Consider the following 17,396-nt stretch of genomic DNA (forward strand, 5'->3'; position numbering starts at 1 on the left):
TTCTTTTCTGTAATAGTGGTCTGGAGCCCTAAAAGTTTCACAAGAGAAATTAAGAAAAGTTGTCTTTTTGGCAAGCATCTCCTAAAATTTCATTATTTCTACTAAGGAAAACCATGAACACTTTAAAATTACCTTACAATATACCTGAGAAAACTTTAGTTATTGCCAACTTCATGTTTCATTTGTCAAAATATGAGTTTAGCAGTCTTAATTACAGAAGCATCCTAGAAATATATAAACTCTGGAGAAACTTCTAATCCAAAGAAAAAGAATGCCACCTTCCAGAAAACATTGGAAACCACACACTCACCACCCCTAAAAGCCAACTGTCTTTCCCTAAAACACAGATGGGATGAGGTACCTCAGGAGCAAACAACCAAGTATCACTTCCTTCCTCTAACACATTGGAGACTAAGACTAAGAAACCAAAGACTGTCCGTACCCTTATTATGCACCAGTCTAATAGGAAAAAATCCTGTCACTCAAGGAGTAATGGTAAGTTAAGGAAAAGTTTAGAGTATATTATTAAACTATCATAGAAGATAATGACAGACAGTGCACCCATGAGCGTTAGCTCTATTATTACATACCAAAATTTGTGCATTTACATACATATAATTTCACATGTTCATATATTGCATAAAGTTTTTAACTTATTTTTAAAAAAGAAAAATTAAAACAATAGGAGAATATGCAGTAAACTGTAAATAGTAGTAATCTCAGAGTGGAGTAGAGAGGGGGGAATTACAGAGTACTTTCAGCCTTCATATCACACATTTCTGAATCATTTAAGATTTTTATAGTAAACATGTGTTTCTATTTTTTAAATTTTTTTTTTTTTAAGTAAAAGAAGGGACTGAGTTACTCTGTTTGGAGGAAAAAATCCTCTTCTTAATGCCATACAAAGTAACCACCAAGAATTAAAAAATTGGGAAACATATTCTGTGGCCATAAACTGCCAGAAATTCTTAACCCAATAACAAATGTGTGAAAGTCATTCTAGGAGGGTGAATAAGGACAGAGGAAACATTCCTATTGTATTCAAGTCCAGGATTTCCAGAAACTGATCTCTACCACAGAATACAATTCATAAAATAAACAATCCATTTTGTGTAGTTTCAATAAATTCTTAAAATATGGTAATAATTCAAAAAGAACACAAATCAAGAAGTATTTAAATTTCAAATATAAGTTGGCTATAGACATTTTATTATAGTATATGGAATTCAAAAACAAATTCAGAAGATGGACAGAATAATGATGTATACTGTATGCTTGAAGAAGTATAAACTGTCAAATGATGCATAAGAAAAGTTAGTGATGACTGCCTCTGGGGAAAAGACCCAGATGACTGATACAGGAACAAGAATGAGAGGGAAGCCTTTTATTATATTCCCTTTAATACTTAAAAATTTTATGCCAAGTATGCATATAAAATATTCAATAAATTAGTTTTAAAATAACGCAAAAAGCAGTTGCCAAATAAGAAAAGCATGTCTCTGAATGGCAAATTATAGTTCATGAGATTTTTGCCATGATCATGTGGTGCAATGGAAAGAACATGGACCTTAGAACCAGGCTTATGCTTTCACCCCAGTTTTCCCATTTTCTAGAAAAAAAAATGATACCAAAAATAACAACTGTTTAGAAAACCTGAAAAAAAAAAGTTATTCTGCACAATATCATAAAAAGTGGTCACCAAGAATTCATAATTAACAAGGACACTAATACATTCTGCAACTTTAAATCACAGTGACTTGAAAAGAGATTGCAAAATTTTGACCTAGAGAACACTGAACAGAACCCTCTGAACCCATGATATCTTTTGAAAAGCACAGTAAGACAATTTAAAAAAAAAATGACCAGGAAAATTATGGAACTGAACATCTCTTTTATGAGTTTAAGTGAACAGCATAAGCATTATATTATGGCTTCAAGGAGGGCATATGTTTGTAGCTAGCCAGGCATGATGACACAGGCCTATAATCCCAGCCAACTGAGAGGCTGAGGCAGGAGGATCACAAGTTCAAGGCCAGCCTTAGGAACTTAATTAAGACTCTGTCTCAAAAAAATAAAAAGGGCTGAGGATGTAGGTGAGTAATACAGTGCCTCTATATCACTAGGTTCAATTACCAGTATTACATTTAAAAAAAAGTTATGGTGAGGGATTCTGGATCTCCTCAAGAAACTATCAAAAGCATAGATTTACCTCCTATATGCTCTTAAAAAGATGCTAGGTCTAGTTGAGTGAAGCCACAAGTTCTCTAAGAGATGTTCTCTCCTATTATGCAGGGGTTATCAGCATGGTGGCAATGGTCATCTAGAAAATATATAATACAAAATGCAAATTGCTGTAGAACAGGTTACAGGATCTGGTGCCAGCCAAGCATTCTTTGCATCTGGAGGCTTTGCAAAATGGTTAAGTCTGATGTTCAGGAAGTGCCAAGTCCTCTCAAGTTGGTGTCCTCTGCTGGCATGATAACTGAAAGCTGCATTCTCTAAACTAAAATCCTTGACACAGTAATTGCCAACTGGATTCACTCCTTCTGGCATGAGGTGGATCCAAAATGGAAGAAAGGGATTCTGGAACAGAAATAGATGGACAAAATGCCTGTTCTGCTGGATTCTACCATCACCTGACTAGGAAAGCAAGACCTGATCTCCTAGAGTACTTGCCTAGCAAGCACAAGGCCCTAGATTCAATCCTCAAAACCATAAATAAAATTGAATATAATTTTAGTGTGGCTAGTAAGGTCTAGCTCAACCATTAAAAAAGACTGGCCCCTACTGAGAGGCAGTCAGAGCACACATAAATTTAAAGCTAGGCTTGTTTGTGGGAAGTGAAGAAATGGGACTAATAACAGCACTGGCAATATCTTCCCAGAGTTTTGTGCTTGCTTGATTTTAGTGGGGGTATTGCACAATTGTCTACAAAACAGACAGGAACCTAATCTTCCAAGGGGACTATTTGGTTTACCTAGAATATTCTTTATATTGTCATATACAGAATGGGCTATTTCTCTACCTCTTTCTTAGGTAGGATATTAGAAATAAAACAAGTCACAGAGTGACAGTGAACAGTTTTTGATAGAAACCAAAAATATCAGGAGGATTTAAAGAGCATTTGAAATGTGTTACAGACTAGGAATATGGTATATCAGGCCTAATGGCTGAAGAGTAGTAGAAAGCACTGAACAGCCTCTGCTTCCTATCTAAGAATCAATGCACCACATATCAGTGTGGTAGATCAATACAATGATAAGTTGAAAAGGAAGAGACTAAATCATTTTATATATTTTTACATACAGTGAAAAAGAAATTTTTAAAAATTAATGGTGTCAGAATAAACAACCAAAGAGTATATTACTGACAGTACTTCTGAATGTTTATTTGGTCACTGTTGTTTCTTTTTTACCCCCACACTTTCTTATTGGCACATTAGAGTTGTACATAATGGTTCACCATTCCCTGTTCCCTATCCTCCTCCCTCCCCCTGTTGCCTTTCTTCTATTCTAGTGATCTCTCTTAAATTTCCATGAGATCCCCACTACCTTTTCCTTTTTCCTCTCTAGCTTCCACATATGATATAAAACATATGGCCCTGGTCACTGTTATTTCTGATGTGATGCACACTCAACAATTTGAACTAATTCATTCCTCAAGGAAAACTTAAATAATATGTGGAGTTTTGCTTAAGATTGATTCACACTCAGGACATATGTGACTGGATGTGTGTGTGTGTGTGTGTGCGCAAATCTAGTAAAACAAACCCTTAGTAGATAACCAGGAAAATTTCTTTGAAGAACAAATAGTGAATTGCATCTCAAACGAAAGTTCAAGCTATATTTGTTGTTGTTGTTATTGTTAAGAAGTTATTTGTTGTGGCTCAGTAGGAGAGCCTTTTGTTTATTTATCTTTGTTTGGTACTTCCTACAGAATACAGAATTCATTTAAAAAGGAAGAATGGATAATAATGATATTTAAATGCAATGGAATATTCAATTAAATAATTTTTGAGGTGTGAAATATTTATGTGTATAAGTTTTAAATAATAGGATCCTAATCTTATTAAGATGATCCCAATTATCTAAAAACAAATTACAAACGCATACGTGTATATTCTTTTCTTTGAACACTTCCTAGAACTTGTGAGTTATAAATGTTGTACTGATTTATATATCCTAGTAGTATATCTAAGTACTCATTTCATCAAACTCTTGCCAGATACTGAATCATTTTTTATTCATTTCTAAATTGCAGCTAGTGATGTCATCATTAGTACAGTGGAAAAAAATGAAAAGGCAGAAATTTGTTGAACTTATTAAGAAGCAAAACTATTTCGTATGTCAATATGGTATGCTACTGCATTCTTTGATAAGACAGAGGTAGAAATATACTTATATTGAACATTAAAGATTTAATATCTTAGAAAGTTTAGACATTTGAAAAAAAATCATTTATTCTTTTATACCAACTTATCATATTTGGTCCTGGTTGAGGTATCATTTATTGCAAGGAAGACCTGTATCAAATATGTTGATCAGATTTAACAACCTCAAAATCTCCTTATAAACTTAAGGAGCAAACAAGGTACTCCACATATGGATCAAATTATATTTTTACATTGTGCGCATGTACCAATATATAACAATGAATCCCACAATTATGTATAATTATAATGCACCAATTTAAAAGAAAAGATACTCCAACATAAACATGGTGACATACAGATAACACCTGCAAAATTAAACATGATGTGCTGAGGTTTAGCATGTATCTCTTGGTATCTGCTACTCCAAAAGGAGGCCCTATCTGAGGCATATGTCCTAAAAGAAAGCATGAATGTGAATATATAAAATCTAATCTGTTAAGGAAGGAAACTAATGGGATGTTGTGATAGTAATAAGAATTTTTAACAAAGTTGCAAAGGCAATTTAATGAAGAAAAATCACCTTTTAAATAAGTGATGCTGGGACTATTGGAGAGCAACACACAAAAACATGGTTTTAGACCCCTAAATCACTTCACATACAAATGCAATGCATAAGCCCTAACTAGATCTTATAGTGGAACAAAAAGGGAGAAGAGAGAGATTACAAAATTTAGGGAATTGATTATAGAATAGATATCAGATAACACTAATTCTGCTATATTTTTAATTGTGATAGCAGCTTTGTAATCCTATGTGAATTATATCCTAAGGTTAAAAAAAATAACTTTTAAAAACGTTAAACTTTACTTAGTAAGCTTACTATTGATAATAACATTGGTAAATTACTCCTGAAATATTCTTGTATACATTATAGAACACAACAAAAGAATGAATAATTTGAAATTCTTTGGAACAGAGGTTCTTGCTGAAAGAAAAGCAAGACAGATATATGGATTGGAGGAACAACAGAAAAAAAACATGGGAATAAGACGTTATGTGCTGATAACCATAGGAACATGAGTTGTGTTATGTTTCCTAGCTCCATCATTAACACATGAGCCTTCTGCAGACAATTCAAAGAAGCATAACTAGTGCTAACTGTTGAGAGCCACAGCCAAAGGGGCCCCAGCAAACTTCCAGCTGCCAGCAAACTTCCAGCTGCCAGCTGATGATTGGCTCACAGCGGCCCCAGCAAACTTCTTGCTGCCAACTGATTGGCTCCTCTGCAGTGATGCTCATTGGGCTGTTTCCCCGCCCTTTCAGACCACGGAGCTGCTCATTGGGGAACTTTTTTTGGCTCTGCCCACGGGACCCAGCCAATCAGCCTCAAGAGCAGGAGGAGTGGGGGAGGTTGAGAGGCTTGTGGAAGCCGGTGGTGGCAGTTGGGCTCTGAAGGTTTTTCCTGAGGAGCTGTGTGGTTTGGTGTGTGTGTTCTAAAAATAAAGTTTGTTTCTTTTGACAAGTGGCTCCTGAATTGTGCCCAGCCAGACTGCGGCAGCTAACATTTTAATGTATAAATACCATTTCCCACAAAAAATAGGGAGGGCTTATGGAATAAATGACTTCTTCTAGAACTGAGGCAGGGAAAGGACAAGATGACCCTGAAATATTATGTACTAAGAAGGGAAGGAAATTGGACCCAAGATCCAGTTTAAAGGAATACTCACAGGCCCAGTTTGGTACAACTGAGTATCAAAGAGAATGACAAAACTGGATTATATAACATTTTAAGTTAAAAAAAAAAAATGATGGGCTGGGATTGTGGCTGCACTACATTCAATCCTAAGCACCATATTAAAAAAAAATAAAGTTACTGTGTCCACCTACAACTAAAAAAAAAAAAAGAACCCATAAGTCCATAGTGATCCTCATTTCAAAAAGAAAGAAAGAACATAAGAGATGAGGAAAAACTCTTCTTTCCAGATTATCGACAGTTCGTCAATGTACTTATAAGAGAACCCAAAAGGAGACTGGACAGAGAAAGCAAGACTGGGAGATGGAGGAGAACATGGAATGACCTGCATACACTGTTTCTCAGGGCTAGAATAAGTGAGCTTCCCATGAGTCAAATGAATTCTATGGAATATGGTTAGGCCTTGCCATATAAGTTTGGATTTGCAATGCCCCCAAAGGGTTCATGTGTTAAACAAAGGCTTGGTTCCCAGCTTGGCATTATTGGGAGGTAGTACAACATTTAAGAGGTAAGGACTGTGGAGGTCTTTAAGTCATTGGGAGTGTGCCCTAAAAGAAAACAACAGAATCCCTTTTTCTCCCTCTCTTTTGCTTCCTAGATGCCATGAGATGAGCAGTTTCCTGTATCACACACTCCTAACCATGATGTACTACCTTGCCAAAAACCATGGGGGCAACTCATCATAGACTGAAATCCCCAAAACTTATGAGCCAAAATAAATCAGATTCTAATGAGAAAAAGGTTTATCTCTAGCATTAACAGAAAGCTAATTAACATAGGCCTGAAATGTTTTGTCATTTCCCCATTCAAGAAACATTTAGACTAAGTATGGTGATACATGCCCACAATTTCAGCAACTCAGGAGGCTGAGGTATGAGGACCATGAGTTCAAGGCCAGCCTGAGCAATATGGTAAGAATCCTTCTTTAAAATAAAATAAAATAAAAAGAGGGTTGGGGATATAGCTCAATTGGTAGAATGCTTGCCTTGCCTACATAAGGACCTGGGTTCAATCCCCAGCAACACAAAAAAGGCTCTAAGTACATCTTTAGGTGGAAATAGTCAATAGGGGGACAAAAAAGGTTGAACCAGAACAATCTCTCATATTCAGGAACTGAATTCCATGGAGTCCCTTGAAATAACTTTTGGAGACTTAGACACCAATAGGACAGTCAGCCTTCGCCTCCCCCACAGAATACAGGGAGCAACCAAGGAGTATCAGCCAGACAGGCAAAACAACCAACAAAGTGAGGGGCAAGACTTCTCCTAGGAAGAGTAATGTTATTGTTACTGTTCTTAAAATACGCGTATCTCTTTTGAGTCTTAATGTAAAGGAAGCTTTTTTTAAAGAGTAAGATGATTAAGGTGAAGCTCTGTTCATGCTCACTCTCATAGAATTTATCCAAAACTTTTGTAGATTCTCCTGAAGTCCTAAGCTTTTAAAAACTACAACCTAGAAGATAATTTCTTCTGTTATCTTTCTTTAAATATATGTGTGTGTGTGTGTGTGTGTGTGTGTGTGTGTGTGTATACACAGAGAGAGATAGAGAGAGAAATGCCAATGGATTTTTCACTTTATTTATTTATATATGGTGCTGAGGATAGAACCCAGGGACTCACACATGCCAGACAAGTGCTCTACCACTGAGCCACAACCCCAGTCTCTCTTCTGTTATCTTTCACACCTTTCCCTGAAGCAAAAGGCACAAGATAGCCCAGCTACTTGAACTGGCAATAATATAGAGGATAAAAAACAAATGTGACATTATCACAGTAATTACAAATTGAACATCCCTAATCTGAAAATCTGAAATGCTCCAAAATCTAAAACATTTTGCATATCATGGTGGCACTCAAAAAGTTAGATTTTGGAGCACTTTGGATTTTGAATTTTCAAATTAGGAATTCTCAACCTGTAAAGTCTATGTCTGAAAGAAGTCTGAAACACTTCTGGATCTAAGCATTTCAGATAAAGGACACTTAACCTGTACCCTACAACATTTATTTCCCTAAAGCATTTTAAAATAAATATATAACATTTATTAAAGGAAACAAAAACATCCTAAAAATGAAAGTGAATACAGAATGTTATTAATGGATGTTAAATCAGAAAGTTTTGACATGAAATAAACATTGAGGGGCTAGCCTCGATGACTTTGCTAGCTTCTGTTTTCAAAATAAAAAATAAAAAGTGCTAGGGATAAAGCTTGGTGGTACAGCAACCCCCGGTTCAATCTGTAGTAACAGAAAACAAACAAAAACATTGGGAAGAAGCATACAGTATACCTTAATACTTTTAAAGAATCCCATCACTTTAGGAAAATATCCAGGGCTGGGGGTATAGCTCATTGATAGAGTGCTTGCCTAGCAAGTTATAAGTACTTGGGTTCAATACCCATCACAAAGAAGAAAGGAAGGAAGGAAAGAATCCAAATAACTGGGGCTAGAGAAACTCTTGTATTGAAGATTTATGATAGCAATGGTTTCTTTTCTTTTTAATTTTCTTTAGTTATAGATGGACAATATACCTTTATTTTTATGTGGTACTAAGGATCGAATCCAGTGCCTCACACATGCAAGGTGAGCACTCTACCACTGAGCTGCAACCACAAGCCAGCAATGGTTTCTTTACAGCAGCAGCCAAATGATTTTTCCATAGTTTTATTGGTGCATTATAAATATACATAATGGGGGGATGAATTGTTACATATTCATATATGCATACATTTAACAATATAATTTCAGCCCTGTGATTTCTGAAAACACTTTGAAGACAATTCACTAGTAGTGGAGAACACTGATCCTAATACCTTGGGAAGTGGAGTGGTCAACCACACAAGGCATCTCAGTACTAGGAATTCATAGGGGCATATGATATTACAGTTAAGAAAGTCCTAGAGATTGTGTAGATCAACTATTCCCATTTTATACATCAAGAAACTGAAGTAAAGAATTTCAGTAACATAAAGACAGCAGCCAATCCAGATCAAGAAAAAGGACTGGGAGTGGGGGGAGGTGTTGGGGTTGTGGCTCAGTGGTAGAGTGCTTGCCTAGCATGTGTGAGGCACTGGGTTCAATTCTCAGCACTGCATATAAATAAATGAATAAAACAAACTATATATNGAGGGTCTCCTTCTATTACCATGCATCAATTACTCCATTTTGGATCTGAGGACAAGCTGGCTAAGACATCTGTTAGCCCACTAATCACCAAGGTTAATTTGGCTGATCTGGCAGGCTAAGCAGATGTCACCTTCCTCCCTCACCATTCCATATGCATGCCTCCTGAAGCGGTGCACTTGGTCAAAGAGGACAACCTTGCCCAATAGAGGAGGACCACTCTTCCATCAAAGGTATACAAGTAGCTGTGCTCCCCTGAGAGAACTTTCAAACAAGCTCTCAATCAGTCCATTTCTCTTAATAATAACTCAACAAGCATTAAAAGTATTGTATTGTTAAATATTAGTAAAATTTAAGGCTATAATCCCACATCCCAAAGAAAAAAACTGATTAATATTTTGGTGCTTCTTTTCCCAGGAGTATTTCCCACAATTGTATAGATTGATTTACAAAAGTGTAGTAGTTAGTCTCTTCAGACTGTCATATCAAAATACTACAGACTGGGTAGCTTTAATAACAGAAATTTTATGCTATTTTGCTTAAAGTTTCATCAAAATTTCTCTATTTAAAAATATTTTGTATTTTTATTTTTTGGTGCTGAGAACTGAATTAGGGTTTTGTCATAGCACATTCTTTACTACTGAGTTACTCCCCCAGGCCGTAAAGCATAATTTAAAATAATGTTTAACATTGAGTCTTATGACAGTTATCATTTATTATTTAACTACTGAGTTATTTTCAAGTTTTTGCTATTTAAATAATTCTTCAATGAACATTATTTATGTAAATCTTTTGTCTGCTGTAATTACTTAGGATAAGTAATTACTTATCCTAAGTAATTATAGCAGACAAGTGGTAGAATTTCCAGAAATTCAACCACTAAATCAAAAGCTATTAATAGTTTCAGTGCTTTGATATATTTTGTCAAAGTGCTTCCCAGAAACCTGTACTAATATATATGCCCATATGCACTAGACATTATGATTAGAATGTTTCTAATTGAACAGAGTGTCACAGAAGACTAGAAAACCAAGAATTTCATTCTTTAATTAAAGAAAATTAGAGTCAGGACAACAAAATGTGTAGTTCTTGATTAGATCATGAAATGGGAGAAAAAACAGACATTTTGGGGACAATTTGGGAATTTTCCATATGGACAGCATTTCAGATGGTATTAATGTTAATTTATTGATTGTGATGGTATTTCTCTTAGGAAATACATATTATTGCGTCCTAAGGTATGCAGCTTACTTGCAAATGATTGAGAAAATACGTGTGTATTGTTGTGAATGTTTATATAAAAGACAGTCACACAGAAATAGGAAAGACATGCTTGCTTCAGCAGCACACATACAGAAATAGGAAAGAAAGATATGGGGGAGAGGAGGGAAGGAGCAAATGTAGCAAAATGTTAATTATTTGACCTATTAAAGAGCAATGGGTGCTCACTGAACTGTTCTTTTAACTTTTCTGCAGGTTTAAAATGTTTTCAAAATAAAAATATATGAGGGAATAGACAAGAGTTATTAATGAGCTATTCATAGAAAATAAAGAAACTAGAGTCCAAAGCAGCAGTGCATGACTGTAATCTCACCTCTGCAGGAGGCTGAGGCAGGAGGATCATAAGCTCAAGGCCAGACTAGGCAATTTAGCAAAACTTTGTCTTAAAATAAAAAACAAAAGGACTGGGGATACAGCTATGTGGTAAAGTACCTCTGAATTCAATCCCCAGCATCTCCAAAATATAAAGTAAAGTATCCAGCAAACATTTGAAAAGTATGAGAATTAATAAGCTTGCAGATTATTTATGACTTTTTATTTCTTCCTGCCTCTTGGCATTTACTTAAATCACTTCAACTGCATTTCATCAAATGAGTCCAGGAAGGAACAGGACATGACATCTCAATTATTACATTTCACTTCTCACTAACAATCTTGAAAAAAAAAAAAAAGATTTAAAAGGTCCAAATTAGCTCATTACAAGGAATGCTGGAAAGGATCTTCAGACATCAATTCACAATCTAGTATTCAATTTAGATTGTTTTGGGCCTCCTAAGATTCTAAATGTTTGACCCTAAATAGCAAACAAAGCAAAACAAAATGAAAATGTGGTTGCAATACATCATATAAAAAGTGGGTTTTCTTAAAGAAAAAAATGTTGACCTCTTCCATTGGTCTTAATTTTATCAGGAAAGTGTCCTGTGGAATATATATAACTGAAGGTAATCAATAGATTTACAAATGATGAACAGAGGTTTTTCCTTCTCATAAACAATACTAAGGAAGCAGTGTAACCCAGTGGGGTTCAACATGTAAACTACGGAGTCAAGTTGTCAGCATTTGAATGTTTACTTTACCCCTTAGTAGCTAAATGATTCGTAACAAATTACTCAATCTCCTTATGCCTCAGTTTCCTCACCTGAATAATGGGTACAAGAATAAAATCTGTGCCTTTGGTTTTTGTGAAGACTAAGTCAGTCAGTACATTTAAACTCTTAGAACAGCATCTGGCACACTGTCAGAGTTCAATATACATTGGTTATTTTGTTATTATTATTACCATGACAACTGCCATCCACAGTTGATGAAATTTGGCATTTGATTCAGAAAACCTACAGCAATGCAGAGAAGAAAAATAAGCCCATACACATACATATGTACTTATGCATATATCTCACTGGCTGAAAAACTAAAATAGACTTTAGTGTCCCCTTTAGTAGCTACTTAATTTATTTGAAAAAAAATCAAGAAGGTAGAAATATACCAACAATACATGACTCATTTCCAGAAAGAATCTGTATGATCTGGACAAATTAATCCCAAGAGAAATGACAGGTTCTCTCATCCATTTAATTCATTCATCAAACTTTATTGGAGTTTACTATGGATCAGGTATTGAGCCAGATACCAGAATATAAAATAAAAGAATCTTTTAAAACTTTATGGGGTTTTTTTGTTGTTGTTGTTTGTTTGTTTGTTTTTTGTGGCAATGGGGATCAAACCCAGGACCTTATACATGTACTCTGCCACTGAGCTATATCCCCAGCCCTCAAATTTTGTGTTCTTGTTAATTAAATATACACAGCTTACAAAATATGACAGGTTATGTGATGGGCACAGGGAATATGAAAACACAGAGGAGACACATAGGCTAAATTTATGGGAAAGAGGAAACAGAGGTGATGACATTTAAACTGAGCCTTAAAAAAAGAAAAACACATAACCGGGCTTGGTGGCACACGCCTGTAATCCCAGTGGCTCTGGAGGCTGAGGCAGGAGGAATACAAGTTCAAAGCCAGCCTCAGCAAAAGCAAGGTAGGTGCTAAGCAACTCAGTGAGACCCTGTTTCTAAATTTAAAAATATATAAAATAGAGCTGGGGATGTGGCTCAGTGTCCAAGTGCCCCCAAGTTCAATCCATGGTACCAAAAAAATAATAACAGGTAAAAGGGGATAAAGCGGGTATACCCCAGGGGGTAAAATCTAGCAAAGAAGGAGAAAAGAAAAAAAAAAAGTACCACTGCCCCACTTACAACACACAAAACCAAAACTGATTCCTGAAGTTAATGAATGATAAGTGAACAGTCAGCCACTGCAGGCTTGTGCCAAGACAGCAGAACTTCTGGAATCACTTCTATTTATACACACTGTTCACCCTCTTTGACTCAAAATAAGCCACATCTGAACAAGGAACAGAAAGCTGCAACAAAGACAGGTTCAGAGACAAGTTTCTCACTTACAACACTGGGCGGCAGCAGTGGGCAAGGACTTCCTCTGGCTTTCTTCTTGAATAGAATACTAGAAACAGAAAAGAGAGAGAGAGAAATGTATAATAAGAGACCTAAGTAAAGAAGGGAGGAAAAAAATCATAGCTACCTATAAAAAGATGTAGTCTTTGGCTGGAGTCAAGTTTTTTATTGAACACAAACAGAACATCCCACTACTATTTTCCACGCATGATCCTAGATCCACAAAGCCAGACTACGTTATGGTGCTGGCCCAATTCATTGGGCTAAAGTAAGATGGTAGAAGTTGTTCCAGCAAGGGCATCTAGACATCTGCCTAGCTCTGCCAGGCAATTGTAGAAGACTTAGTCTCAGGAGCCTCAGTATTTGACAATCCTCTGAGTTTTCCTGTGGCTAAAGTATAGATATCCCCCAATCAGACGACAGAACTGAAAAATCTCTTTGAATGCCCACTATATGCAGGGCCTTGTTCACTGGGGGAATAAAGTTTGATAATAATGAGGATCAATTTTATTCTAGTGTACTGGAAAGTCATTAAGAGTTTTAAACAGAGGAATATGACTTAATTACACTTAAAGATTATGCTGGTTGATAAGATGAGATGCAGAGTACAAGGGGGAAATTGACTAAACTTTAGAGTAATCTAGACAAAAGTTGATGATGTATACATAAGGATGTTAATGATGAAGGGCACTTCAAGTGATTGGATCAAAAAATGCAAAAGACTTTTTTTTTTTGTACCAGGGATTGAACCTAGGAGCACTTAAACCACTGAGCCACATCCCTAGCCCTTTTTTATATTTTATTTAGAGAAAGTGTCTCACTGAGTTGCTTAGGACCTCACTAAGTTGCTGAGGCTGGCTTTGAACTCATGATCCTCCTCCTCAGCATCCCGAGCCACTGGGATTACAGGTATGAGCCACTACACCCAGCACAAAAGACTTTTTGAATATACTTTTGTATATAACATATTTTACAAATAATAAACTATGACACAAATAAAATAATACTGCTATTGCTACTTCCAATAGGGAGTGAACAGAAGTGATAAAAAATTTAAATAATATGATAATCTTAGTAAAACTGCCCCTCACATAAATGCTCTAAACTTCTTGAAGGTTAAACATTCACTTCAAAGTGACAAAGGGACTAGATTATAAAAAATTACCATTATAAATAAAATGGTGATTTTTGAAGGCAGCACATAGGGATAACAGTGAGAAACTTTAAATATTAAACTAGAAGAGTTCAGACTTAAGAGATGAGAGTAGACATTTTCAAAAGCCACATTTAAAGAATATGTCCTAGGCCCAAAATGGAAAGTTGAAGTCCAATCACAACAAAATTAACACTTAGATAACTAAGGGAAAAAAAACCCTAAGATCTACTGCAAAAGAGAGACAATAATAGTATTTTTTTAAAAAAAGAAAAATCTCACTTATGAATAAAAATACAAAAATTCTAATTAATAGATTACCAAGCCAAATCCATCACATTACATAAGCATGTAATATTTATATGTGAATAGAAACATATATATGTGCATATATATGCATGTTGGCATATAAATGTGTATATAGGATCTATATAGGATATATATATCTCCTAGCCAGGCAGATTTTAAATGCAAGGTCAATATCTGATAAATCTATTCATATAATGTAGCACATTAACTAGATTAAAAGAGAAAAAGTATGTGATATAATAGAGACAGGAAAAGATTTGATATAATTTCATTCTGTTTCAATGCAAAAAAAAGCTTAGAAAACAAAATTTCTTTACTCTGATGAAGGATATCTATCCAAATCAATGACAAACATTGACAATTAATAAGCCTGTCATGTTCACACCTGCAATCCCAGCTACTCAGAAGGCTGAGGCAAGAATATTGTAGGTTGGAGACCAGCTCCAGCAAATCAGTGAGACTGTCTCAAAATTTTAAATAATAATAATAATGGGCTGGGGATGTAGTTCAGTGGGTTCACTCCCAGTACCACAAAAAAGGACTTATGAAGTTAGGAAAAATACAAGGCTCTCCACTCTCTCTCTATCAAAAATTATACATTTGTCATCCCTTGGTTCCAGGACACCTTCCCCAATGAATCCTCAAATCCACAGAGGCTCAAGCCCCTTATGTAAAATGATATAGTATTTGCACATAACTAATACACATCCTTTTGTATCCTTTAACCATCTCTAGATTATATATTACCTGATACTATGTAAATATTATGTAAATAATTGTTATTCCATATTGTTTGGGGAAATAATGACAAGTGAAAAAAACTGATTACATAGCTAAGGAGGAAGCTCAATAGCAGAGTACGAACTTAGCATATATGATGCCCTGGGTTCAACTGCTGGCACCACCAAAAAAAAAAAAAGTGTTCAGTATAAATTCCATTTTTAAAATAAATATTTTTCAACCCAAGGTGGGTTGTATCTGCAGATGTAGAACTGAGAAACAGAAGGCCAACTGTACTGCATGTCTTAGGTATTGAATTTTTTAAAAATTAGGGGTCATCAAAAATAAGGAAAGTCTGATAAAATGCTATAGGCAAATAGAGCCTAAGGAAATATGACAACCAAATATACTATAGTAACTTGGATGGAATCTTGAAACAAAAAAAATAACATGAGATTAAAAACTGAGGAAATAACTATAGAACTTTAGGATTTATTTATTTATTTTGGGTAAACTTCTCTATTTCCTCTAAACATTTATTTCTTTATGGTAAAAACATTCAAGCTTAAGTTTTTAGTTAATAAAATATATAATAATAAAGTACCAGGGATTGTGGCTCAGCACTAGAACTCTCGCCTAGCACGTGTGAGGCCCTGGGTTCAATCCTCAGCACCACATATTAATAAATAAATAAAATTAAGGTATTTTCAAAAAATAAATAAATAAAGTACCAACTCTTTAGTTATAATAATATATATATTGGTTTGTTAATTGTAACCCATGTACCATACTAATGTAAAGATGTCAAAAATAGGAGAAACTTTAGGGTGGGATTGGCAGGGAGGAGATAAACTCTCTGAACCATCTGATCAATATTTCTATAAATCTACAACTGTTCCAAAAATTAAAATGAGTTGATATAAACATATATGTACAGCCAGAAATGGTGGTGCACACCTATAATCCTAGCATCTTGGGAGGCCGAGGCAGGAGAATTGAAAGTTCAAGGCAAGCCTCAAAACACTACAAGATCCCGCCCCAAAACAAAAATAAAAGGACTTGGGATGTAGGTCAGCAGTAAAGGATTCTGGGTTCAATTCCCAGTACCAAAAAAATAATAATAATAATAATTAATGTATGTATATACACATACATATAAAATTTCAAACAAAAAATATAAGGCCTGGAAATAGAATAAAAACTTAATATTTAAAGATTCAAAATTAGCTACATAGAAATCTAAGACAATTCTCTATACGAACAAATAAAATCTGCTATATAAGATAAATACTTTAAAAAAAAAATGAGAGCAGGGGCTGGGGATATAGCTCAGTGGTACAGCACCTGCTTGGCATGTGTGAACATTTATGTCCGCCACATTCATCTGTAGAAAAACCTATTCACCAACATGATAGTATTAGGAGGTAGATCCTGTGACATGTGAGTGGATTATAAGGACTGAGTCTTCATGAATGGTATTAGTATCCTTTTAAAGAGTCCCAGAAAGATGCCTTGTCCCTTATATAAAGGCACAGCAAGGTGCCATCCACAAACAGGAAACAGGCCATCACCAGATAACAAATCTGTAGGCACAAATTCATAAATTCATAATAACATGTAATCAAAAACAAAAAAATAACTCACAGGTCACTTTGAGAAGTTGCTGAGGCAATAGCTCGTCATTCTGAAAATTGATGAAAAGAATATTTTTCCTGTGTAGACTGTGTTATGGTTTGGATCTGAAATGTCCCCCAAAAGCTTACACACATGTTGAAGGACTGGTCCCCAAAACAGCAGTGTTCAGAGGTGGAGGCTCTGGAAGATGACTAGATCAAAAGGATTCTAATCTCGTCAATGGATTTAGCCATTGATACAAATTTAGAGATAGATATAGTGGGGGAGGGTACTGAAGATTTAACCCAGAGATACTTTACATTGAGCTATATCACCAGCCCCCCACTGACTTTTTCTTGTGCGGGGGAGTTGGAGGGGTGGACAAAGTCTGACTAATTGCTGAGGCTGGCCTCAAACTTTTAATTCCTCTGCCTTAGCTTCTGGCAATGGATTCATAATTTAAAGGGCTATTGGGAGGTGGTGGAAATGTAGGAGGTAGGATCTAGTTGTAGGAAATAGACCCTCAGAGACATGTCCTTGAAGGATATATTTTGTCCCTGGCCCTTTCCTCTCTCTGCTTCCCAACTATCATGTGGTAAGCAACTCTA

The 17,396-nt window shown here is 35.5% G+C and overlaps 1 protein-coding gene across 11 annotated transcripts in view; it reads right to left on the reverse strand.

The window, feature by feature from the left end:
• Positions 1 to 17,396, reverse strand: part of Unc13b (unc-13 homolog B) — a 208,967-nt gene that overhangs the window by 114,344 nt on the left and 77,227 nt on the right. For all 11 annotated transcript variants that reach the window (XM_015492377.2, XM_048783434.1, XM_048783433.1 and 8 more), the window contains one exon: positions 12,984 to 13,041. In XM_015492377.2, the coding sequence (XP_015347863.1) occupies positions 12,984 to 13,041 (58 nt within the window). The remainder of the gene's footprint in view (positions 1 to 12,983; positions 13,042 to 17,396) is intronic.

Source organism: Marmota marmota, unplaced genomic scaffold, assembly GCF_001458135.2.
Source record: "Marmota marmota marmota unplaced genomic scaffold, marMar, whole genome shotgun sequence".
Lineage (NCBI taxonomy): Eukaryota > Metazoa > Chordata > Mammalia > Rodentia > Sciuridae > Marmota > Marmota marmota.